At 35.8% G+C, this 24,955-nt stretch overlaps 3 protein-coding genes and 3 non-coding genes across 7 annotated transcripts; 3 read left to right on the top strand and 3 right to left on the bottom strand.

Moving 5' to 3' along the window:
- Positions 1–504: 504 nt before the first annotated feature.
- Positions 505–1,372, bottom strand: LOC116182540 (protein C19orf12 homolog). Its single transcript, XM_031503073.1, has 2 exons — positions 1,011–1,372; positions 505–824 (listed from the first exon to the last, which is right to left on the bottom strand). The coding sequence occupies exons 1-2, from the start codon at positions 1,168–1,170 to the stop codon at positions 562–564; spliced, it is 423 nt and encodes a 140-aa protein (XP_031358933.1). The 5' UTR covers positions 1,171–1,372; the 3' UTR covers positions 505–561.
- Positions 1,373–2,602: 1,230 nt separating this feature from the next.
- LOC116182542 lies at positions 2,603–2,764 on the bottom strand. Its single transcript, XR_004147555.1, has one exon. It is a non-coding gene; the product is annotated as a U1 spliceosomal RNA (small nuclear RNA).
- Positions 2,765–3,018: 254 nt separating this feature from the next.
- Positions 3,019–3,138, top strand: LOC116182545. The gene has a single exon (XR_004147557.1). It is a non-coding gene; the product is annotated as a U5 spliceosomal RNA (small nuclear RNA).
- Positions 3,139–3,944: 806 nt separating this feature from the next.
- Positions 3,945–4,134, top strand: LOC116182543. Its single transcript, XR_004147556.1, has one exon. It is a non-coding gene; the product is annotated as a U2 spliceosomal RNA (small nuclear RNA).
- Positions 4,135–7,126: 2,992 nt separating this feature from the next.
- Positions 7,127–8,495, bottom strand: LOC116182539 (mediator of RNA polymerase II transcription subunit 30). Of its 2 annotated transcripts, none has more exons than XM_031503072.1 (4): positions 8,477–8,495; positions 7,914–8,274; positions 7,660–7,853; positions 7,127–7,603 (listed from the first exon to the last, which is right to left on the bottom strand). In XM_031503072.1, the coding sequence occupies exons 2-4, from the start codon at positions 8,269–8,271 to the stop codon at positions 7,238–7,240; spliced, it is 918 nt and encodes a 305-aa protein (XP_031358932.1). In that variant the 5' UTR covers positions 8,272–8,274; positions 8,477–8,495; the 3' UTR covers positions 7,127–7,237. The 2 variants fall into 2 exon arrangements, with proteins under 2 accessions (XP_031358932.1, XP_031358931.1); XM_031503071.1 differs by lacking the exon at positions 8,477–8,495 and adding an exon at positions 8,331–8,395.
- A 200-nt stretch (positions 8,496–8,695) lies between these two features.
- Positions 8,696–21,540, top strand: LOC116182538 (trafficking protein particle complex subunit 10). The gene is made up of 13 exons (XM_031503070.1): positions 8,696–8,985; positions 9,035–9,252; positions 9,301–9,487; positions 9,538–9,740; positions 9,790–10,065; positions 12,767–12,973; positions 13,024–13,209; positions 15,949–16,701; positions 16,756–17,016; positions 17,074–17,463; positions 20,313–20,498; positions 20,545–20,869; positions 20,915–21,540. Exons 1-13 carry the CDS (start codon positions 8,928–8,930, stop codon positions 21,043–21,045), a joined length of 3,381 nt encoding a protein of 1,126 aa, XP_031358930.1. The 5' UTR covers positions 8,696–8,927; the 3' UTR covers positions 21,046–21,540.
- Positions 21,541–24,955: the final 3,415 nt, after the last annotated feature.

The following is a 24,955-nucleotide window of genomic DNA, read 5'->3' as shown; positions in this document are numbered from 1 at the left end:
TAGCCTTAGACCATATAGTACATGGACTGCTAATTGTAACGAAAATATTGTCAAGGACATCGCCTGGGTATGTGACTTTCAGGGTAAACGAATCTGTCCGAAGTTATCCGATTAGACACGATTTGAAACTGTCAACCTATAAATTAACAAACGTCAATTAATTAATCGCTTAGATATGGCAAACGAAGCAAACCTATTCTTATTTGTGGACGTATAGAAGATAATCAAGAGTATTTAAAGCTTCCCGTACTACGCCGTTACCATAAAAGCTACTCTTTACACGATCTGAGTGGTGTTCATACGACTTTAGTTTACCCTGAGATTCACATACCCATACGACTACAGTGTCCTCTATCCGTGACCACCCATTTTGTATTGAAAGCATAGGGATAATAGCAGTCCATGTACTATATGGTCTAACGCATGTTAGGCCATAAGAATACCTTTGATCTTCACGGACAGTGTATTAAGTATATTAAACAATGACGTCACATAATTTACAAATTAAACAAAAAACATTTATTTTCAATATATCTATAAACCCTTTATAATATAAAATTACTACATAATTACTCTAAGCCCCATCTCGTTCTTCAAATATTTGCAAATTTCATTCATTAATAATAATTTTAAAGAATCGTTGGTCATTATTAACGTAGTAAGTTGAACTGCATCTTCCCACGAAACATCCTGCAAAGCAATCTTGATGGCATTGGCAAGATTTTCTCTTTGTGTCGGTGTCATGTCTTCTAAAATTACTTCAGCTACCGATTTAAATTTACCGGAACCATTCCATGCGGCAAGGATAGAACCCAATGTGCCTCCTGATAATTATGAAACAACAAATTAAAAATGTGAAAAGAATGGAAAGCTTTGTGGATTGTGTTGACGGCTTTGTAGTCTGCGAACTATTCCGAAAGTAAATGACGCACAAACTGTTAAAGAAATTCTATTTGTCGCTTGAAACTGTAAAAAATCGACTTCAAGATACATTATCCTAGACCACATACCAATTGCTAAACCAACAGGTCCTCCGAATAAGCCGCCTAACAAAGCACCTCCTCCCGCTATACAGGCACCTTTACCAGACTCAATGATAGTCACTTGTAAATTTCTTTCCTCTGAAAGCTCCACTGCAACCTTCATAAGTTCTTGTTGATTTACAGGCATCCTCTAATTCTTATCTCAAGAATCTCATCATGTGGAAGGTTGATAGTAAATAGGTAAGGTTTCTCCTTTTGAACACTGCACTTATGAGAAACGTTTAAAGGTTGCTAATAATTGCTGCGATTGTACAAAAATTTACAAATTACAAAGTCTGAGTACTACAAAAAGGAAAGCAATAAATACAAAGAAAGTATGTAAGAGAGAGACAGCGCAAACGACAAAGGCAGGCAGGCAAATACGATGTTGCCAAGAGATACTGCTCTACCACGAGCTACAGGGTGTGTAAACAGGACGTGACCTCTGAAACCACATTGATTATACATCAATACGGATGCCACAAGGCAATATTTGTTTATTTATGGTGTTTTGTAACAGGAAATATGCCATTTACTATAAAGCAGTGCAATATAATGTGTTAAATGGAAATCTCGCCTGTACAATAAAGTCGGGTTGCAAGTCTTTAATTTAAATGGCACATTTCAAAATTACAATAGAACTTCATAAAACATAGTCGTATGTACCAAATTTGATTCAATTCGATGTAATAGCCAAAATGAAAAAACATCAAAATTTTGTGTTGTTTTGAGTGATTTGACACACTTGCGCATGTGCCATTCGCCCATCTGCTTAAAATATGTACTAAATTTGGTTCCAATCGTTTAGCCGATAATGAGAGTACAGGCAGACCGAGGGGAAAATCACTGGTGGCCAGCTATTAGCAATTTTTTAGAATTTCCCTAGAATTTTTTAGAAACTTCTAGAATTTTTTTGAACTTTTAAGAATTTTTTCCGAATACACATGCACACACAATTATTATGTTATATAATTTTTAGTACTTTCTTAAGAATTTTTTAGAATCTTTTTTACAATTTTAGTGTACACAACAATTGAAGTGGTTAACGCCGAGGAGAAAATCACTGTAGAATTTTGGTGTAAACTACTACCATTTAGTAGAATGTTCTAAACTTTTCAGAACTTTTCTTGATTTTTTTCCGTACACATACACACACAATTATTACTTTGTAAAATTTTGAGAATGCTCTAGAATTTGTTTTGGGTTTTTAAAATTTTTTTTGATTTATTTTAGAATTATAGAATGCCAGACGGACAATAACATTTCATTTGCCTTTTGGAAAATACGCTAAAAAGTGCGAAATAATTGAATACAGGGAGTTGCGAATGTATGGAAAAACGGAAAACCAATGTCCTTACTGTTCACGGACTACCTGTAGGTATGTGCATTTTTCCGTTGTTTTAATAAATTTTGAACGTCGGCCGTACAAAAGTGGAAATAGATGCGTAATGTGAATTATTGTAGTTGTACGTATAAGCACTGAATAATATTCAGATTTATTATTCAATAGTATAAGTATACATACAATGCTATTAAATCAGTGAATTTCGAAGGAATAACTGTGTTTTATTTCTTTAAAACCGGGACGGCGCGTACGCAGTCCCGACTACCAAAAATTACGCGCCCGAGTTATCCACATTAGGGATAATCGCAGGAGTCAGCCCGATCGCAGTGCAATGAGGGGGCCTCATCCTGGGGAAACCGCCTTTTTGATCATGGTAACCCCTACGCCAGGTAAGTATGCTTTGTTTGCATTTTCGACAACGTCATATTGAACACTCAACGTGAAATCAAGTGTCTAAGTTGTTAGTGGCGCCACTACTTCTTCAACCTCATCAACTAACATAATTATTCAGCTATAAAAACTGGTTCAGAAGGTTGACAAGTATTTTATTGCACTCATTCCCTGTAAGTCCTACAGATGGCAACGTTGCAAAAATTTACACGTGGTAACGTTTCACTTTTGTAAGATAATATTTCGTGTAACCCGCATTCGTTACTCTGGTTTCTCTTCAAATGCGAATAAATCTTTCGCCTTTTACTAAAGATTTCCGTGGAGAGGAGCAACTCAAATGAGTTTGTAACTAATTTTTTAAATATTTAATGAAATTAAAACGAAATTTTGATGTTGGCGCTAGAATAGCATTATTTTAGCTGAACATACATTTGTTGTTTAAATGATAGTCATTTGGTGTATAAGCTTATTTTCTCGACAGAAAAATTTATTAGCAACCTGCACGAATTCAGAAGGAATACCACAAGAAGTACCCGCAGCGCCTTAAGTCACATGACCTGAGGCGACAGACGATCGATTTTAGCATACTCTGATAGGGCAAAATGGGACTCCATCGGTTAAAATTTTGATCATTCTCGTTCAGTGGATTTCGTGCTAGCTCCCCTACTATAAAGGGACCTTTTCCGATACCTACTTGTAAAATAATCACCTAAATAGGGACAACGTAAACAGGTGACTTAAAAATGTGTTTCAATGTAATGAACTTATGTTTTATCCAATGAATAAAGAATACCTTTATCAAAGATAATTGTTATCTTTGGTTTTATCATTGAATAATAAATCTATTCATTGGTTTTATAGACAATAAAATATCTTGTTTCCATCATTGAATTTGTAACTGTACATATAATATACCATTGAATTTATACATATACCTAATCTGTAGCATTGTCTGTAGCAAAGAATACATTATTAGTTACTCCTTGTCTGTCGTCAGTTTCTTGTCTAATCCATTACAACTCAAGTGCTGTCTGTCACAGTGCTCTAATAGGATTTTTTAAATTAGCATAAAATTGTAGAATTCCATGTTGATTTATTATAACAGACACTTGAGGGCGCAGCACGTAATGCTGACACGTTACTTTCTGCCATGACACAATAAATTCTAACTTTCGCTCGCAAACGGTATCGCTTCTCGGCCTATGGCTAAGATCAAAGTGTAGTATCTGTTCTTATCAGCTTAATATCTGATACGACCCGCATGCGGGTCCAGTATATTAAACTGATTTTTGGAAATTGACGGAGGTTAGGGGCTTGCTCCACCTCCGTCGCGGGTTGGCCCGGTCTTGCAGTACCTCCGGGATCGGCCCAAATAAATAAATTTAAAACAAAGTTGAAACGTAGTTGCATTTGTGTTTGTTGTTTGTTTAATAAACCATAATTTTTATAACTTTACTAACGTGACTGGCAGCGTTACTAGAGACTCCAAAGCTCGAGACAAACACACCACATTTGTCCACGTAGTACCATCGTATTTATATTCGTTTATAAATACAATGGTAGTACGTAGTGATATATGATAATGGTCTTTGGTCTTGTGGTTCGTAGATACCGCTTGTTGCAGATTCCAAACAACACAATGCCCAAGTGGCCGGTGGGAAGGCGACGCGCTAACAGCCGGCGCGCCTTTGTGTAGCGGTCTGGGGAAGTCCGTTGCAAGTCACGCCGCTCTGTATGAAGGCGTCTAATCGAAAAAGTACGAATCGTTTTGGACTCTACGCGCCCAAATTAATAAGAAAAAGTTTTTTCCCGAGAAATTTTGGTGCAGTCGATTTTTGGTAAAAACGGAAGGTAAATACACTGCCTTTTTTTGCCCAGAAAAAAAAATTGTCTCAGATCGACCGGAAAAAAACATTTTCTTATAGAATGTGGCCTGTAGAATCCATAATTCCAAACAGTTCCAAGATCGGACTACTAGATCAAAAGTTACAGCCCTTTGAATGTTTTGTCGAAATTGGTTTTTTGCCCATAACTTTTGATTGAGACGTCTAATCGAAAAAGTACGAATCGTTTTGGATACTACGCACCCAAATTAATAAGAAAAAGTTTTTGCCCGAGAAATTTTGGTGCAGTCGATTTTTGGTAAAAAAAAAGGCAACACTGCCTTTTTTTGCCCAGAAAAAAAATTGTCTCAGATCGACCCGAAAATATTTTCTTATAGAATGTGACCTGTAGAATCCATAATTTCAAACAGTTCCAAGATCGGACTACTAGATCAAAAGTTACAGCCCTTTGATTTTTTTGTCGAAATTGGTTTTTTGCCCCCTATTATTCAAAGTTTTCGTTGACTAATTAAAGCAAAAGCAATAAAGGGGCCTGTCAGCAGTAAGAAATAAAATACCGTTCTAATCTAATCTTTCGCCTGTGCAACCCAATTTCTATTTCTTCCCCCCCCCCCCCTCGGTACCTACTCTGCAGCGCTTCAAAAATGCCTTCTTTAGACTGCACCACGCATATTAAACCATCGAGTATTAAACACACTGAACTATATAATTAAACTATAAACTGGAACGCGCGCACTGCCGGTCTCTGCCATAGAAACGTAGCGCGCCGAGAGAGATAGTGCAAGGAGGATTTCTGTCACTGTCATTCATTGGGAAACTGATCATGAATAGTTGTTACCTAGGCCACTTTATCCAAAAACCATAAAAAATAATAATGTTTTTGGATATTTGGTTAGCCTTGTATGAGGCGTATGTATATTGGTTTATAGTCTAAAGAGCTAGTGTCATTTTTTAGTGATTATTTAATTAAGGACTATTTTTTATGAAAATATTATGTGGAGGGTATATATATATATGGGACTTTCATCCGTAAGTTAATATGAAGAAACAATTTGTCATAGACGTAAAATCATGGTGTCTCCTCGTTTTTGTGTATTTTGCAACAAACAACCAAACGCCAAAATAGTATATTAAGTATGGAGAACGGTAAGGGATTTTTACCGTTCGAAGACAATTGTTTGGAGGAGGAGCGAAGCGACGACTCCAATTATTGTCTGAGAACGGTAACCCTTAACGTTCGACGTGCTTATAACATTTTTTGCGCGATCGAAATTAAATTTATGCAACCAATATAAATATGCACTAAGAAATTAACGAGCAGAATAAATCGAAATGATCGAAGTGGTATGGTGTATATCACTAGGTAACCAGTTTATTTGTCAAAATTGAAGTTAATAATTTCATAAAAATGTGCATGTGTCTGATGTAGTTTACTAGCTTTGAACTTCCTTTATGACTTTATGAGCGTCTTGCTATAGGAAACAACAGCACAAATTGTACGTTTAATGTACCTAACAATAATTAAAGATTAAATGTAATGTAAGACTGTTGATTTTTAAAAAGGCGTCGGTAAGTATTTTTGCTGTTCTGTTTTTAGATCGGTAAGTAATTTTGACGTCGTCGTAATCATAGCAACTGGTAAATTCTACCTACTGTCATGGAAACACCCATGGTAAATAGTCAGAAATGACCGATCGCGCAAAAATATTATTTACGAATAGAACATTTTGCAACTAAAATAAACATGCTTTGATGTAAAGTTTTCAGACAGTGGTTTTCTTTCAATGTCTAAAACCTGTTCCCTGAGAAAGATCGCTGCCTTTTGGATCATATATGGTTGCGAAAAGTTCATCATCAATTAGTATGCGGAATTTTGATGCAATATCTAGTACAAAAAAAAAGGTATTGTACCAAATTCTGGAATAGTAATTGATGATGACTTTTAGCAACCGCATGTGGATGATATGATGAAAAAAATCTTTCTCAGGGAACAGGATATTTTTTTAGTTAGAGAATGTTTTATCCATAAATAATAATATTGTTGGCGTTTGTTCGTAGCAAAATGCACAAAAACGAGGAGACGCCATGATGTCACGCCTATATAAAAACCTTTGTGACATTAAGTGCCTGCTCTAATCATCCCTTGCAGGTCAAAACAAGCCCACGTTCTCTAACGCATCAAGGCGCCCACAAGGGAGGTTTCAATCGTTCTGCAAGGGTGTTGATACCGGAATTTTGTTCTGTCAATTGACATCTAGAATTGAAACAGCCGACATAACAACATACCTATACAAAATTGAAGGGTAACTAAATGATAAAAACTTCAGTGTTTACAAGACACATTAGGGGTAATCTGCAACCCTTTAAATATCGCCTAATCGATCTGCGGATATTGTACCGAAAATTGTGGAGTACCAATTGATTAATAGAAAAAATTGCGACCTTAACTAAATAATAACTTTTAACAGGTTGAGGGCATTAACTATCTTATGCACCTTCAGTTGTTTGCCAACTAGAAAAATATGTATTGTAAAAAGAACTTTTACTGTAGTTACAAATCAATAAATATAAGGTCCTGTTCTACCGCTGTACAATAAAAATTACATTAACAGTCCTACAAAACAAATAAAGTAACATTACGACCTTCTCATAGTTAACATTGTATTTATTTCCCAAATAATTCGTCTTAAATGATCAATTACTTCTTTTAGCTGCCTGTTTTTCAACACCACCTGTTCCATCACTTCCTTGCTTTCCTCGCAAGCCAATCGATATGCTTCAGAATTCTTCTTCTCGTCGTGCTTCAGATCACTTTGGTCTTTAAAGGGTATTAAGCTTTCGACGTGGGTGTATTCCATGCCTTGCAACTGGCAATTCTCATTGCAACGTTCGTATATGAGCCGAAGGCGTTTAAATAGTACACGAATACTCCTTAGGAGTTCTTGAACTTTCGCTTTCTTTTCATTGCATGTAACGCTTCCCTGTGGTGTTCCATTTGGAGGCTTTAAAGACAAAACTTCAATTAATTCATTCTAGTGATTGTTTTAAAAGATGGTACCTGAATAGTTTTTAAAGTTTGGAACACTTCTTGTGTCCTACTAACAATATCTTGCACAGTTTCTTGGCCTAGCCTACATAGTGAAGCAGTATTGAATTCTTTCGACTGCTGTGTATGTTGTTGTAACGGAGGTGTAGGTGCAACATTTGGTGTTGTCTGTAACACTTGCTGTTGCATTGTGTGATGTTGCAAACCTAACATAATTACAGAATGTCAACACAAACTACTCCACGGGAAGTACAGTTAATATTTACCTATAGCAGTCTGTTGCATCTGCATATTTGGTGCCTGACTTAAAGGATTTGTATTTCCCATATTATACTGTTGATTGATTTGTCCCATGGCTCCTAACATTTGCCCACCACTCATTGAATTACCCATTTGGTTATTCATAGAATTCGACATTTGCGATACCATTTGATTGCTTAACTGTGTATTCATTTGATTCGATAATTGGACCGGTAACTGCTGATTTGCTAACTGGTTATTTAAAGGATTTTGCATTGCAGCGCTCATTTGATTTTGCATTGGTCCTCCGACAAATTGCGATCGCATACCACTCGGCTGAACATTTGCGAGTCCTGGTAGAAAATGATGTGCGGAGCCGGACATTTTCTGTAATGAGAAATACTTATTCTAGTTATACAATTTTTAATTTGTTTGCAAACTACAATTCATTCCATGTACACAACAACCAACGAAATTAACCTCAAACCTCACTTATAAAGTCTTGTTTACACGATGAGTGGAGAGATGTTGCGTAGCCATATTCACACAGGTCAAAGCACCATTGGCGCTTTCGGAGAACACCACTCACCGGCAATTATACTGCTGTGGCATTGATTATTAGTGTGTGTATAATCATTGATTATACATTCATTGGTAGAATCAATGGTATAATAATCAATGCTTTTCCAACGGTACATTCCAGATACTATGATACCTCTGAACGCAACCATTTCATTATAAACAACTTTTGGAATCTAGACTGTTGGAAATGTCACGTCCTGCCTTCCCGTTTCCAGCATATATATACTTCTCTTATATATATGGTTTCCAGTGGTGGAGGAAATTTGATTAAATGTCAAAATCATGAGAAATGAATTGAATGTCCACTATTTATTACCAATTGTTTAGGTTAAATGTAAATATCTACTTCTAAATTAACTGATTTTTCATACAAGGCTTAACAAGAAATAAATTTTGTATCTACAGCTAAAATGTGTTACTTAGTGCCTTCTGGTTAAAAAAAACTTAAAATTCTGATCATGAATGGTGTAGATTGTTTGGAACCTGATACAGTTGATCGGCGACCTATTATAACTTGTAGGTCAAGGAATAAATTAATGATTCCTCATTAACGTTCTGTTTTCAGGTGCAGGCGAACTTGAGGTGTTTTCAGCTTTAGAAGACTCTCTGACACAGGCATTACCACAAGATTCTTGTGAACTGCGTAGATCTCTAGGACGTCCTGTACGTCTAGTACATATTGGTGCACATTTTATACCCTTTAGTCCAGATGCCTTGCCAAAAGAGAACCAGTGGGATCTTATTCGCCAGCCTCTCTTTCATGTTTACTGGACAGAATGCACTGTAATCGTTTTGGTAGTTGTGTATGTGCCGTTAACAGGAGTTTTCTAGGATGTTGATGCATACAAAACTAGTGTTAAGGATGATATTGAGTCATGGATGAAAGAAATAACCGGCAAAGAAATCTCAGATTGGCTAATTGTTGTAGTGGAAAGTTATGATGGAAAAAGAACAAATAAGTTATTGCCTAGAACAACTGTGCTCGATAGAATACGTGCAGATTTTGCAACTAAGCAAGGTGGTAGTTCTGTTGTTGTTTTCATTAACAATTGACATGTTGAATTGTAGGGGATCGATGTATATCTGTGATAAATCCAGGCCGATTGGAAACTAGATCTGCAGACTCGTGGAGGGGATTAGTGGGCCGAGTTAGGCACCTGGTATTAGTCGCATACGCTCGTGCAGTTGTCAAACTTGAAGATCACGTTCGTCATCAAAGGGAGAAACGTAACGAGCCAGGATGGGATTTCATGAATTATTTTTCTCTTCAGGTGAGCGTGTAATATCTGTTTATGTTTAATTCGCTGTTGGTATTTTTAGGAGGAACTTGCACAAGTATTGGAGATGTTGGGTTTGTACGATGAGGCTTTAGTGCAGTATGACGAATTAGATGTACTTTTTTCTCAATTCATCGTGAACGGTCATATCGGTGAATTAGCAAATTGGTTGCATAAATTTCAGAAACCGTTAGAAAGATGGCATGGGCTTAAACTGGGACCCAGTAAATTAAAGAAAAATCCTTCGTTTTTAGAATTAAGGGCGTACTTGTTCGCCAAACAGGCGCATATGCTGCTACTAACAAACAAAGTTTGGGAAGTAAGTTGATTAAATGGTTGATAAAGTTTTACTTGGAATTTCTTTTACCTATACTGGCTTCGGTTTAATTATTCAAAATTTGAAGTACTTAAAATGGTGGTAGATAGTTCTGCACAACTATTGGACGTTTAGATCCAGAATTGCAGAAAACATTTTGAAAATTTTACCATTTAATCTTTGCACGTTTGTGTTTAGTGGTTCATCAGGTAAACTAAAAACATTAACAGAGAGAGCAATTAGGTAAGAGATTACTACAGTGCCTATAAAGACAGTGTGGCCATATAGTGGTGTTATTTTTTATTGGTGGTTGGGAGATCCGTTATGTTTTAAGTAAATACACAGGATTGGTAGAAAGTAACTTGATGATGATGTCACCTTGCTAGAAACAATTGTAATTCACGAGGTAATTCATCAAAAATTGATTACACTACTCCCTTCTACAATACACAGAATTCAACATGAAAAATTATGATGGACTAACCCAGGGGTCGGAAACCTGCGGCTCTTTTGATGTAAAGTTGCGGCTCTCTGCATTTATCTAAAAAACTTAGTACATTTTTTCGAAATTCATGTTAATGGATCTTATTTTATTACGAAATTGAAAGTACACTTGCAGCACATAATTACCTAATTTGCGACACTTGTCTGTCTTTTTTTATTATGACAGCCTACTCCGATGTATAAATATGTAATTAATTAATAAGAAAAAAATTTGAATAACATAAAAATTATGAATTTTAAGCACAGGACACCTGGTATAAAAAATTGAAGAGGACACAAAACACAATCGAATAGCGAAATAAAATAGTGGTAGATAAAAATTTGAAAAATAATAGTTATGAACAAATGACATTGAAACAAGTACAAAAATTGAGGATATTCTATTTAAAAAAAGCATTTATTTATTGACACCGTAAAAATGGGACACCCTGTACATTCAAAAATAATTTCTGTAGATCCACAACCATGTATAGTTGCACACAAGATTTTTTTAAAATCTTTCTTACCAGGCATAAGCTAGAAATGACGGACGTAATGTTGCACAACCCTGTATATGACCAAATATTATAGCATTGATTCGAAAATTTTTAGTGGCTTTAAAAACTGGGAAATTTTGCAAATTGTAACTTTTGGCTCTTCCGTTTCAATAGGTTGCCGACCCCTGGACTAACCAACAAGGTATAGTCATAGTTTCAATACTTTTTAAACAATGGTAAAGTGCAATGAAGGTATTGTTCACTTGCTCTGGAATGCACTTATTATCACCTTGTTTATTTTCGTAACGTAAAGTTAATAAGGTGTATATAGTAATTAACTAAAGCGTGTATTTCAAGGCCTCCTAAGCAAGTTATGCTATAACTGACACAATTTTAGAAAATCTAAAATAAAACGTAAAGCATAACAAATGTAGCACCAAGTCAGTGTTGTTGACTTTAGATGACTTTTTGAAATTCAAGTCAATGGAGTCATATAGGTACAGTGCTCAAAATAACAACAGTCAAACGTGAAACATTTTTCAAAATCTTGAATAACCTTTGATGTTGGGTATAGGGAAATGTGGTACGAAACGACGTAGATTTGCAGGTAGATTTCTAAAATGCAATAAAATACAGGGTGTTCTATTTAAAATAATTTAAAAGTGTTGGCCACACTACTGTTTTATAAAGTCTAACCTTGCCATTTCATGCCAGATCTTCTGAATTAAGGCTTTTATCTACAAAATAAAGCAGTTTGACAACTAAAGATATTATTGTTGACTTGATACACTATTTGATCTGAAAATTCGCAATAAGGATCCCGCACTCTTATTGCCCTTTCCCGTCTCCCCCCATGTAGGATATCCTCACTCATAAATAGGTCAAGTCTCCACTTCTATTTCATTCAGGTTTTCGTCCTTAGATCTAAATGTTAAATTTCTGCTCTTTTGTTCTCTACTACTAAGGCTACATCGTCGGCGAAAGCAACTATTTGGCGTCTATGGTGGTATAAATTTCTGTGTGTGGAACTCGCATCTCCTTACAATTTGCTCCAGTAATAAATTAAATAAATTGTTAACAGGTCTCCCTATCGAAGTCCCCGTCTAACCCCTGTCTTTTGTTTTTCTTCTCTTTCTATTTGTCTCCGCTTTAAGTTTGTCATTGTTTTGCATTCTTTTTTCTCCTTCTTCATTTTACCTCAAAATTTCAAATTGTGTGTGTGTAATGTGTTAACTGTGTTTATTGAATGTCAATTTTTTTCGCTTATTTTTCTCTCTTCTGTCTTGCTGTAACAGCTTGTAATAGCACACAATCACAAAATATAATTTCTAATGCATTTTGTTAAAGGAAGAAAAGGGTTCTAACTAAATCGTAAAATTTACCACCCAATTTCCCTCATGAGAGTAATTGGGTGGTATTTACTTCCTCCAATTTTTGGACTATTTTTTGCATTTTCGATCACGATTATCAAGGAAACGGTTTGAGATTTTATTGGAGTGCAGACATTTTTAGGTGCAGATACTAATAATTGGTACCCATTTTAAAATCTGATTTTATGCATTTGTTTAATGGATGCGAAAAAAAAGTGTTGGACTTGCACAGTTGCTGCCATACCCTTGCAAACATGCTAGAGATTATGCCATTGATAAAATAATACACCCAAGTAGTTTAATATCACTGAAACTTGCAAGACATGGCACTGACCAGTGAAAATTTTGTTCCAGATGGCCGCGCGTTGCCTTCCATTTTTGCACGGGTGCATAAAAGAATTTACACTTTTGGACGTAAGTGCACCACCGGGTGCAGTCTCGTGTTGGCTCTTCTTGGCTTCCATGGAGGTACTGCAGACCTGCGATCACTTTAATCAAGCCGATCAGGTGGACGCATATTCCGCAAATACAGCGGCACTTTGGGCTTACGCAAGCCAGAAGGTAACTGAGGTTTGAAATTCGTGTCGTAATGGTCACATGATTAAACTTAGTTAAGGGACCTGGGCGAGCTGTGTGGGTTGTTGCCCGGAGAAAGCCCTACGTCGGCGCAATTGCATATGGTGGTCGGCCTTTCAGCAGGAATGGGAGATTGTCCGGGACGATCTGGGGAACTATCTCCTACTGACAAACTTAAGAAAGCTCTCTCATCTCAAGATGCATTTAATAAAAATTACTTGGTAAGTCTTTTCTCTTCGTCGTTACTACAGATGTAACTGTACTACAGATAATTCATGACATAGAGAAATCAGAAAACAAAAAATTTGCTGTTGCAGCTACTGCAACTTATTTTGCCATTCATCTTCTTTAATTAATTGGTTTAGATTTGCATCTGCACTTATTAAAGAGAGACAATCTAGAGGTCGAATTTATGTAATTGTGGACTCAAGGTTGCAATAAGTATTTAATTTAGTTTACACTTCACTCTACTGTATTGTTTGATTTTTGTTCCTGGGGTCATCCCCGTGTTAAATAAATAAATATTTATTGCCAAATGCTGATGTAATTCATTTTGTACTGAAGGAAACTTGATCTTTTAGACAGATTTAGATTTGTCATAAACATTTGTGGATTTAAACATTATTTGGCGGTAGTTATTGGCATAATGAATATAACCTATTTCAATAATCAAATGATTAAGGTTTGAATATTATAGTCCAGGCTATATAATAGTTTACTATTAATTAACTATTAATTTTAGCCGAAAATGTTAAATGTAAAAGTTATACAGATTAAAAAATGAGCAACTTTTGTATCAGCACTATTTTCACATAACCTCCAATTTTCCTAGAAAAACCGGAAAAACTGTTTTTTTCGTTTTTTATTCTTATTTTTGCGAAAAAATGTCGTAGGGGTTTGAAATTTAGAGCAAACATAGCTTGTTTTATGATAAAAAAGAAGATCATTTTTTGGACCTGTAAAGTTGAACCGTTTCCAAGATCTCACGATTTCTGAAAAAAAACCCCTTTTTCAAGGGGATGAAAAATCTATTTTTTTTTCATCGTACAGAGGTGCGCGTGGTAGCAAAATTTTCGGGAAGACTTATATTTTAATAAACAAAAATAAAAAAATATTATTCCTATAGCAAAAATTGGAGAAAATCGACAAAAACTGGAAAAACAGTTTTAAGATATACACGATTTTTGACATGATAAATCAACATATTGGATGTTAATAATGATTTTTTCGAAATCTGTCTTCTTGCTTCTTTAATGTTTGCTTAAATAGTCTCTTTTTTTATCTTATGCTCAACTGTTTTAGTTAAAACATCTTTATTATTTCTTTTTTCTGCATTTTTACCGCAATAAAAGCAATTCGAAATAAAATCGGATTATCTTGCTTAATTCCTGATTCCTGAACAATTTCTTTTTGCTCACTGACTCTTCTTCCTGCCTGTTTTATAGCTGATGCAATTACGTTGGGCCTGTTGAAAACTTGCAAAATCTGAAATAAGAACGTTAGTTTTACCGGCCATTGACCAAAGCAAATGATTTGAGATGTAAAACCTGGAATAAACTTTATGAGGATTTTATTCATAATTCCTGTAAAACGATCAACAGGGCCAGCTTAATCCCATCAGCTGTAAAACAGGCAGGAAAAAGAGTTATTGAACAAAAACAAATTGTTCAGGAAGCAAAAGAATTCGATTTTACTTCGAATTGCTTTTATTGCGGCAAAAATGCAGAAAAAAGAAATAATAAAAATGTTTTAATTAAGGCAGTTGGGCACTGGGAAATATTTTATCAACATTAAAGAGGGGAGAGAAGACAAATTTCAAAAACTTTTTATTAGCGCGGATCCAATACGTTAATTTATTTGCAAAAAAAGCTATTTACCTACTGCCAAAACGGTATACCTTAAAACTGATCCCTCAGTTTTTACCCCTTTTCTTAAAATTTTACTATTGGAATAATATTTTTTATTTTTGATTATTAAAATGTAAGTCGTTACGAAAATTTTGCTACCCCTCACACCTCTGTACGATGAAAAAAAAATAGATTTTTCATCCCCTTGAAAAATAGGTGTTTTTTTTCAGAAATCGTGAGATCTTGGAAACGGTTCAACTTTACAGGCCCAAAAAATTATCTTCTTTTTTATCATAAATCAAGCTATGTTTCCTCCAAATTTCAAACCCCTACGACATTTTTTCGCAAAAATAAGAATAAAAAACGAAAAAAACAGTTTTTCCGGTTTTTCTAGGAAAATTGGAGGTTATGTGAAAATAGTGTAGATACAAAAGTTGCTAATTTTTTTAATCTCTATAACTTAACATTTTCGTCTAAAATTAATAGTTTCGCCACAATTTGCAAAACACCAGTTTCCACCCCTTTCAACCCCCGGGATTTCACCCGCGGAAAAATTCATCTGTTTTAATTATTTTTTCCCAATTTCTATTCATTTCACCTGCCTGAAAAACCAGGTTTCGCCCGGTAACTAATTTTTTTTGAAAATAAATTATTTTAGAGCTCTTTTTTAGCCTGGACTATTATTACACTTACGAAATAAAAGAGATCTTTCCTAGTTACAATCAAGAGATCAAGACTAACTTAAAATTAAATATACATTTTGGATCCTTTGACCCAGACCAGACAGATACCCTTTCATACCTTTTAATGCTGCTATTTGATCATTTCTCAACAGTTTATTATTTTGTATGCAATGTATTTTTTCTATTAAAATACTATGAAATTTGAAATAATTATTGATTAAAATAGTCCTAAATATTACAGGTTTGTAAGTATATCACAAGTTTAAAAAAGGAAGTCTGTGTTGTGTGTAGGTACTATGACATTGTTGCTGGATTTTACTTTGAATTTAGAGTCACTGTAGCTAGTTTATATCTATGTGAAGCTCTTTCTGTGGTATATTTACATACTTATGTGAATTTTGCTAAGAGGCACACTTTTACTCTTTAACAGGAATTAGCTGAATTGGCAATGGGTACCTACAAACACATTGGTCATCTTAGATCCGCACGCCTTATCGGACTCGAAGTCGCTTCATTCTACATGCTCCTGTCGGAAACTCTAAAAGCGGGCGCATTTCTGGGAGATGCGCTGCGTACGTTCGAATTAGACGGTTGGCACGAATTAGCCGCGCAGACGCAGGTCAAATTGGCGGAATGTTATCGGAAGGCCGACGATGTTAGAAAATTTATCGCATCGTGTGCAGCAGTGAGTGCGGCGCCGGAAATCGACAATCTAATTAGATTGAGTTACTTTGACGAGATGAGGAAGTGTTTAGATAATTTAGATAAGTCTTTAGTAGTGCCTTTCGAAGATATTATAAAAATAATGAATATTACTATTAAGAATAATAACGGTTTGGTGATGCACGATGGTATTATGGAAGTTCAGTTGGTCGTCGATTGCAACTTTCCGCGAGAAGTTTTATGTACAAATATAGTTATGACATTAGATCCGGAGAACAAAGAGCATAAGAAGGCGAAGGATAAGAGTGCGAACGATCGGACATTTACCCTTAAAAATGTAAAAAATGACAGTGATTCTATTTTTCAAGTCTTGCACATGCAAAGGCATTTGGATTATAAGCAAGATAAGCAGTTATCGAGCGCTAATGTTGTATGCAAAAATGTTCCGTTTAAACGAAAAAATAGTAGTATATCGCCTCGACCGTGCAATTTCGACAGTTGCTTGGAGGTAACTAAACTTGTAAGTGTTTGTCTCATTAGATAATGTTGACCGTATTAATAGTAATCATTTCAGCCCATAGTTTTAACTCCCGGTATTAATGTTATAAGACTGACAAAGAAGGGTACAGATATTGGGAAGTTTTACTTAGCTCATGTGGCCATTAATATTGGAAAGTTATCTCTCATTTCGAATCCCTTAAACCAGAAATTGTTAATTGAGGTAATCAAGGAGGAGCCAAGTTTGCGACTCGATAAAGAAGAAAGGGCTTTGCTTTACGGTTTAGAGCAAACCATGCAGTTACATATGAAAGTCGGTAGCTATGCTATAGCTAGGGTAATTTTTGTACTTCTGAGTTTAAACCGTTTTATACAGTTGTGACTTTTTTTGTAGGATTCATTTATTAAAATTACTGCGTCGCGAGGCGTGACAATACAGTATATTCCCAACGAACAGTTAACTAGTAGTTTAGAAGTTCCTATACTAAATATAGAACCGTTTACAACGTCAATGACGCCTTTACGCGTTTTCGCAGAGCATTCGTCTAAAGACCATCAAATCACTCTGGTTTGCCCGTGGAGTAACAAACCCATTCCTGTAACGTTGAGTTTTAGTCCTTTACTTGCCATTTCATGGAGATTACATACTGTACAGAATAGAAAATTTATACATATTACTTTGACAGGACAATCCGACATCAGGTTACAGCTTTCAACAACTCAGCTGGATTTTCGAGATGGCATAAAAACTCTACGGTTCGATGTTAGTGACCCTACCGATGAGGTATGTACAGCTCTTTGCATATATATAGTCTGTTTCAAATTAAGTGGGCACTATTACTAACTTTCTTACTAGTCGAGATAGAAAGACGGTTAACTTATTACAATTGTGTACTTTTTTCTACTGAATCCAAATCTGAAATTTAAAAAAACAAAACATGTCACCTTTTTACATGCAACACCCTGTATATTATTACACCATATGTTAAGTGCGCGCTGCTGTGTTCATTTAATGGTAAAACATTATTTAATTTAGTATTTGTGCCAAAATCAAGTAGTCGTGCTTTCCCATTATTTGGTAAGTAAGATAGCTCATGACACATGAAAAATAGTTGCGCGGTCAAGTATTCAAGCCAGCATTGCCTCTAGTGTGCGAGATAACGAAAGGTGTCGCACGTGCCCGGTAAAAACTTTAAATATTTGTACATTTGTATATTTTTGATTCATATAATTGGTAATTAACAATATCGCATTATTGTACAAATTATATTCATTAACAAATACAGTCTCAGTCGGCGACAAGAAACGGCTGAACGGACGGACTTCACCAAGCGAACGATCTCTGGTCAAGGTCGGCAATAGCCTCGGGTGTAACCTCATCCTTAGAAACGGTAGCTCCAGGAATCTGACAGATTCAGAAGATGGCGGCGGTCATATCGGCAAAACAAAATTACGGCAAACTCCCTAGCGGAAACGAAAGCAACAAAACACAAATGACCGGAAAAGCAATTGTGGGAAAGCAAACAATATCCCCCCCTATTAATTAGTGAAACGGATAGTAACAAAAAGCTAACCTTGAAGTTAACGGAGCGGTGGCAAAAGTGACTTAATTTGCAAATCAAATTGAAACAGTGCTGTTTATTGGAATTCACAGGTCAAACGGCGAGATCAACGATATCACTAGGTATCTACGAAAGCTTCGCGACCTTGCCGTTCCAACACTCACTTTAAATTTACCATAGATAACAAAACCTGCTAATAATCGCTTATCATGTATGAAATTTTAAAATATTTTTTTTTAAATTTTTTTTTATTTTTTTTTGTTTATTAAAGGCATCGACAGCTAAGGTCATTAGCCTATTATATGTCTAACCTACGCAAAACTTATAGTTTTCCGAATACATCAATTTCCTTTAAAAAAGCTATTAATTTTCTGATATTTTCAGCTGTTCGGGTCATTTCTAGTAGGTTCGCAGGTAGCTCAAAACGTGTCCCACTGATCGCCAACTGGGGACACACATGTAAAATGTGTTCGATAGTGATCTGTTCCCCACAGTAAAGACATATGGGAGGAGGCTCACCACGTAATAGGAATGTGTGAGTGAGATCAGTGTGGCCTATCCGCACACGATGTATTTTTACTCGTTCCCTTCGAGTTAACTCTAGGGGCGGTTTCCATCTTTTCAGGTCACCTACTGCCGCTCTTAGAGCCATTTTTAGATCTACATGTCTTAACTCGCTGACATCTATACGATCTCCTCCTGCAGCTTGTTTAGCTGCTGTATCGGCCGATTCGTTACCCTCTATACCTACATGGCCGGGTACCCACGCAAATACGATTCTCTTATCCATTTCACTAAGATCCTTATATAGGGCCTGAATTCTCTGTATAAGAGGATCACGGGAGAAAAGGTTTCTTAAGCTGACAAGGACACTGACGTTATCACATGCTATTAGAAATCCGCGTCCTTCCTGAAAAGAGGAGTAGAGGAGAGCTTGCCACAGCGCATACAACTCTGCTCCATAACTTGAATACATGGGAGAAAGTGTCCACCCATACGACGAATCACCAACGCATATGGCACTACCTGCTCCCGAATGAGTTAGTGATCCATCTGTATAGATCGCAGTTAATTCGCGATATTGGTCCAGCAAAGCATTGAAAGAATTTCTAAATATTTTCGGCGACGTAATCTCCTTCCGGTACTCAGCAAGCTGGAGATTAACTTCAATTTCTGGCATCGTCCAATATGGAACCTCTCTATGTCCAATCGGGAACATATGAGGGACGTCAATATTCAATTTGTCAAGCAGTTGCAACGCTCTCACTCCCGTCGGCCTAGTAATGGAGGGCCTGTCAATGAAACCTCGCTTTTCCCCAAACAAAAGGTCATAATTAGGATGATTCGGTTGGGCTCGGATTCCTGCCGCGTATCCACTAATTAACTTATCTCGTCTGCGTGACAGTGCCGATAATCCAGATTCTGTATACAATTTATTCAGGGGGCTGGTATGGACCGCACCCAGCGAGTACCTTATCCCCCGGTGGTGTACAATTAATTTGCCCTCTTCTTCTCTGGCAAGAGAGCTTTCGGCGGGTCTGAAAATTATTTTAAATATTCCTGTCGGAACGATTGCAAAACCGATACATTCACCCCTTAACTTACATGCGATATCGGCGGTAAAACAAACAATTAAACAAAATGAAAACATAGAAAACTCACTTCTCGTCTCCGACAGCAGAATTGAGAAGCTCCTTAGTAACGAAGCGGCCAACTTAAAACGCTTTTAGATACCGGGTGTTCAGCAAAGCTGGTAAATTTCACAAATATATGGTGTGATCATAACTTCGGGTATGAAAATAAGTAACTTTATTACACCAAAATCTGCCTGGTGAAAAACTTATAGTGGGAAAAGAAAATAATGGTATAATTTGAGCTAGCTAGTTACATGATGTCTGTTAGGTGGTATTTTGACCGTAGACCATTAGACACAGCATTATCTATTTGGCACACAATGTGGGGCCACAGCAATATGGTATCCCTGCAATATGTATACCAAAGTTATGTGTAACGTACAGATTAAAGATTCTCCAGGTGATGCCAAATAATCAAAGCCTTTCTTTAATTTCAGATTTTGGAAAATGGTTTAAGTATTTCTTACGTTTGGGAAATACTGATTACTCCGAGCATCGAATCACCTCCACTGAAAGCCCAATTTTCAACCTACTATACTGCTCTTATATCGGAACATGTGTCTTCTACTCTTGACACAACAACACGAAAATTTACTTACAATTTGGACATTGCAAATTATCAGGTAATATCGCAAATGTGAAGGAATATAACTTATTGATCTATTGTAGACGCTCTATGTAGTAGAAATTGACGTTCAGCCGACTAAGGGTAACGAATTTTGTCGTGTTGGTGCTTTATGTAACTTAAATTTGTGCATAAAACCTGCTAGTCACACGTTAGATGCTGTAGAAATAGAAACTTCCTTAATGTACGAGGTGCTAGCGGAACCTACAGTGTGGGCAGTGTGCGGACGTACAGCCGGTGTAGTCTCCTTTGAAACCGACATGGAACCTCAAATTATAGTATTAGAAGTCATGCCTTTAAATAACGGGTTCTTGCCACTACCTCTTGTGAGGTTATCAAAGTACATCCCTGCTGATGCCTCAACTCCAGGTAACTTTTGTTGTTAGTTCTTCTATGTATGACAACTATTCGTAGATAAGTCACGAAAAGGAGGTGAAAGTCATCCCCGTCTGGAACCGTTCAGTCCAGGTCAAGTGTACAACGCTAGCAAAGGACATCAGGTACACGTTATTGCTGGAACAGTTGCCGAGACAACTGCTACATAACGATAGGAAGTGAATATAATGTACAATTATTTTATCTAAATGTATGTAGAGATGTATATAATCGTATATAGTTAGTACAGAGCATATTTCATTATCAATTTTGTGCCAATTTTTTTCTTATGTTTTTATTATTGCGAAGAAAATTAGAGTTATTGTGTAGGTATATATTGATAATCTGTGGTGCAAAAGTTAGGTATATTTTAAAATATGGCGAAGACAAAATACTCATTTATCATCTTTGTTTTGTTAATTTATAAACATAATCGCAAAACACTAAAACTTAAATTAGGATTTTAATGTATCTGTGATACTACACTCTACAATCTTCTCTATTGTTTGAATAAAAATTATATATTCAACCAATAGGAACGCGTGTATGTGGTTGGGTAACCGATACATGTAAATCTGACTTAAGTAGTTTTTTTTGTATTATCTGTTACAAAGATATGTTGATGCTTATTTAAAATGGTTATTGAATAAAGTTTTGTATATAAATTCTTGGCATTTTAATAATAAGCATTTATACATATTGCAGTCGATAGAACAGATGAAGATAGGCATACTGTCACGAACTTTTTATGGCAAATTTCGTCCTCAATTTATTTCTTAAAAACCACCCTACAGTTGAAGAAGTGCAGTTGAAAATGGCAAAATAAAAAACAATTGGATAACATAATAGTACATTATATATCAAGGTAGAGAAGTACAGTATTATTGCCTGAGCACCAAGATTACATCTCGAGGCGCTTGCGCCGAGGGGTGTAAGGTGCGAAGGCAATAATAGACTTCTCTACCGTGGTATATATACTATTTTTTTCACTACTAGCACTTGAAGTCCTCTAAATTAACATATTATATTGATAAGAAAGTGAACGGTTGGACAGAATTGTTTGTTTATTAATTTAACATGTCAATCAAGTGTGTGGAAGTACAAGTCAAACAGGCCGTATTTTGTTCTGTAATTTCGTTCGAATTTTTTCAAAATGTGATAATTTTAGGTATGTAATTTCTCTGGAAATGGCGGATGGTGGCAATTATTCATTTTAGAGAACTTGTCCAAACGTTTATTGAGCGAAATTTCGGGTTGTGTTTTCTAAAAGTGACAGTGTGACAGTTCTCATTATTGACTACTAGTTAATAATGTCCACATTATTAACCACTTTGAACAAATGCCGAGAAAGCCTACTTTACAAGTGGAAAAAAGGTTAATAATCATGTCATCAGACGCTAGTAGTGAAAAAATAGTACATTATATATCAAGGTAGAGAAGTCCACTATTATTGCCTGAGCACCAAGATTACATCTCGAGGCGCTTGCGCCGAGGGGTGTAAGGTGCGAAGGCAATAATAGACTTCTCTACCGTGGTATATATACTATTTTTTTCACTACTAGCACTTGAAATCCTCTAAATTAACATATTATATTGATAAGAGAGTTAACGGTTGGACAGAATTGTTTGTTTCTTAATTTAACATGTCAATCAAGTACGTGAAGTACAAGTCAAACAGGCCGTATTTTGTTCTGTCATTGAGATTTTTCAAAGAGTAATTTCGTTCGAATTTTTTCAAAATGTGATAATTTTAGGTATGTAATTTCTCTGGAAATTGCGAATGGTGGCAATTATTCGTTTTAGAGAACTTGTCTAAACGTTCATTGAGCGAAATTTCGGGTTGTGTTTTCTAAAAGTGACAGCGTGACAGTTCTCATTATTGACTACTAGTTAATAATAAAAAATTATTAACCACTTTGAACAAATGCCGAGAAAGCCTACTTTACAAGTGGAAAAAAGGTTAATAATCATGTCATCAGACGCTAGTAGTGAAAAAAAATGATTATTTCATATCACAGGATAGTTCATTGTTGTCATTATCAGGTTTTGGCAGTACATGCAATTTATATACAGCACGTTTTAAAAGACCATGTGTGTGAATCTCAATACACCCCAACAGTCAATTCATTGAAGATACATTATCTTCTCGAATCAAGACCATATCTTTTGTTTTCTGATATATTCCTTCGCCCACCAAGACCAAAAATGGTGCATACCTTGGAGCATTTGATATTGAGATATAATGTATCCTTGCTTAACTGAAAGTTTTCTTCTGTTAATGCAGCAATTGGTCTTGCGACTAAAAAACGATGTGGGGTAAGGGGTTGGTAATCATTGAGACTTTGTGACAAAGGATGCAAAGATCGATCTGCTCCACATAAACCGTCGATCTCGATGCTAAATGCTGAAATTTAATTCATTTGCAGCAGATAAGAATCCTTGCAGTCTCATTTGAAATTAATTTGCAATTTTTAATAAAACATGCTAATGCTCTTTGCTTGCGAGCTGTGATTACAAAGACATTTAGAGAGGATAGACATGTTGTACTGAATGTTGCATCCCATACCTATATTTGAGTTGAAATCCACTCTTTGAATAACCGATATATGAGATTTCAGCACTTCTAAGCTCTGTCTATTCAATGTAGGCTCCTCCATTGTGGCTGAGATATTTCCAAAATAGTTCGGGTCGAGGCCCAAATTTGATCTATTGAGCAAATTACCTACACACGGCCTCTGATGCACAGGAACTATATTACCTCTGCGTTCTTTCTATCTTAGAAGGTAACTTAGCAATTTTGCCCTGAATGCAGTAACATGCACTGCATCTTTTACGAATAATAACGAATGCATAGTAAAAACAGTGAACACTGACAACAGAAATTGTTGTTTCATTACAATACGGTTGTTATGTTGTATCAAGGTACACGGAATTTTGGAAAAAAGCATGTACTTCTTAGTACAAGCTCTGAGAGATGGTTTGCTATACGCGGATTTGTAATTTTGAACTTAGCAGATTAAGTACCAACTTATCTCTTCAATTACTTTCAAAAGAAGCCATTTTTGGAGGCTTATGAGAAGCAATGGGATATGAATTATAATGTTTAACTATAATTTCACTATACGAATAGTTGTAGAATGGTCTTATTTCCGTATGTCAAAAAAATATTAGGTAATTTTGAAAACATTATTTGTTCACACACCTAATACTTGATTTGATAACATGCTTATTTAATTTTAATCAATTCTTTGAACTGGTTTACTCGAATTTTCCGCATTACTATCTGCAAGATATTCATAGATAAGGTTAGTCATGCATGAGTATATATAGGGGGAGACTGGCATATTTTTCTTAAATACACTCAAGATGCCCCTAAATCAAAGAGAACTGATAAATGTAGTGGTCAAGTTGGCAGAACATAAAAATTTACGAGTGACCATAAAAGAATCGGCAAAAGCTGGCGCTATAGCGGGAGGAAGTGCTCTTATAGGCGGTTTATTAGGTGGACCTATTGGTATAGCTATAGGTAAGTACGTACATATTGTACCTATAGTATGTATATGGAGTTAGGTACCTACTTATTTCTCACACTCACACAAAATTACAACAGCGTGCCAGTTAAAACCATTTTTTAGCATATTATATCCATCTTCTATGTTCAAATTCGCGTTCAAGGGCCCAAAAAAATTAAATAGATACACGTAAACTACAGCAAAGTTTTCAATGCAGCACATGATCTGGGACGACTGGTAATTAGTAGGTAATAGTTTATTTCACAATTCATTTTTAAGAATAGGTTTCAAAATTGCTCCTGTCGGCGTCATTTTGCCTGTGTTAGTTTTCATTGCGCTACATAATGATTCATTAAATCGGTGATCAAGCTCGATCGCATACATAACAAATTTATTAAAGAATTAAGTGCTAAAAGAATCATGGATGTGACCTATATACCAATGCAACCAAATGCTATGCAAATTTGATATGAACTTTACATATTCCCAATTTGTTCAGGTACGAGTTTATCTTTTTGAGCATTGCATTTCGAATGCTGCAACAGTTCGAAAAGATATCATTTTAATG

Source organism: Photinus pyralis, unplaced genomic scaffold, assembly GCF_008802855.1.
Source record: "Photinus pyralis isolate 1611_PpyrPB1 unplaced genomic scaffold, Ppyr1.3 Ppyr1.4_unclustered_Scaffold5822, whole genome shotgun sequence".
Lineage (NCBI taxonomy): Eukaryota > Metazoa > Arthropoda > Insecta > Coleoptera > Lampyridae > Photinus > Photinus pyralis.
Note: the sequence above shows the minus strand (reverse complement) of the source record. Positions and strands in the feature narration are given on the sequence as shown.

Excerpts from the sequence above, each read along its gene's own strand:
- LOC116182539 (XM_031503072.1), bottom strand. The coding sequence starts at position 8,271 with ATGTCCGGCTCCGCACATCATTTTCTACCAGGACTCGCAAATGTTCAG. Across the intron at positions 7,854-7,913 it reads GATGCAACAGACTGCTATAG|GTTTGCAACATCACACAATG; the intron begins GTAAATATTAAC and ends TAATTATGTTAG. Across the intron at positions 7,604-7,659 it reads AAACTTTAAAAACTATTCAG|CCTCCAAATGGAACACCACA; the intron begins GTACCATCTTTT and ends TTGTCTTTAAAG.
- LOC116182538 (XM_031503070.1), top strand. The coding sequence starts at position 8,928 with ATGAATGGTGTAGATTGTTTGGAACCTGATACAGTTGATCGGCGACCT. Across the intron at positions 16,702-16,755 it reads GCTTGGAGGTAACTAAACTT|CCCATAGTTTTAACTCCCGG; the intron begins GTAAGTGTTTGT and ends TAATCATTTCAG. Across the intron at positions 20,499-20,544 it reads TGGACATTGCAAATTATCAG|ACGCTCTATGTAGTAGAAAT; the intron begins GTAATATCGCAA and ends GATCTATTGTAG.
- LOC116182540 (XM_031503073.1), bottom strand. The coding sequence starts at position 1,170 with ATGCCTGTAAATCAACAAGAACTTATGAAGGTTGCAGTGGAGCTTTCA. Across the intron at positions 825-1,010 it reads ACCTGTTGGTTTAGCAATTG|GAGGCACATTGGGTTCTATC; the intron begins GTATGTGGTCTA and ends CATAATTATCAG.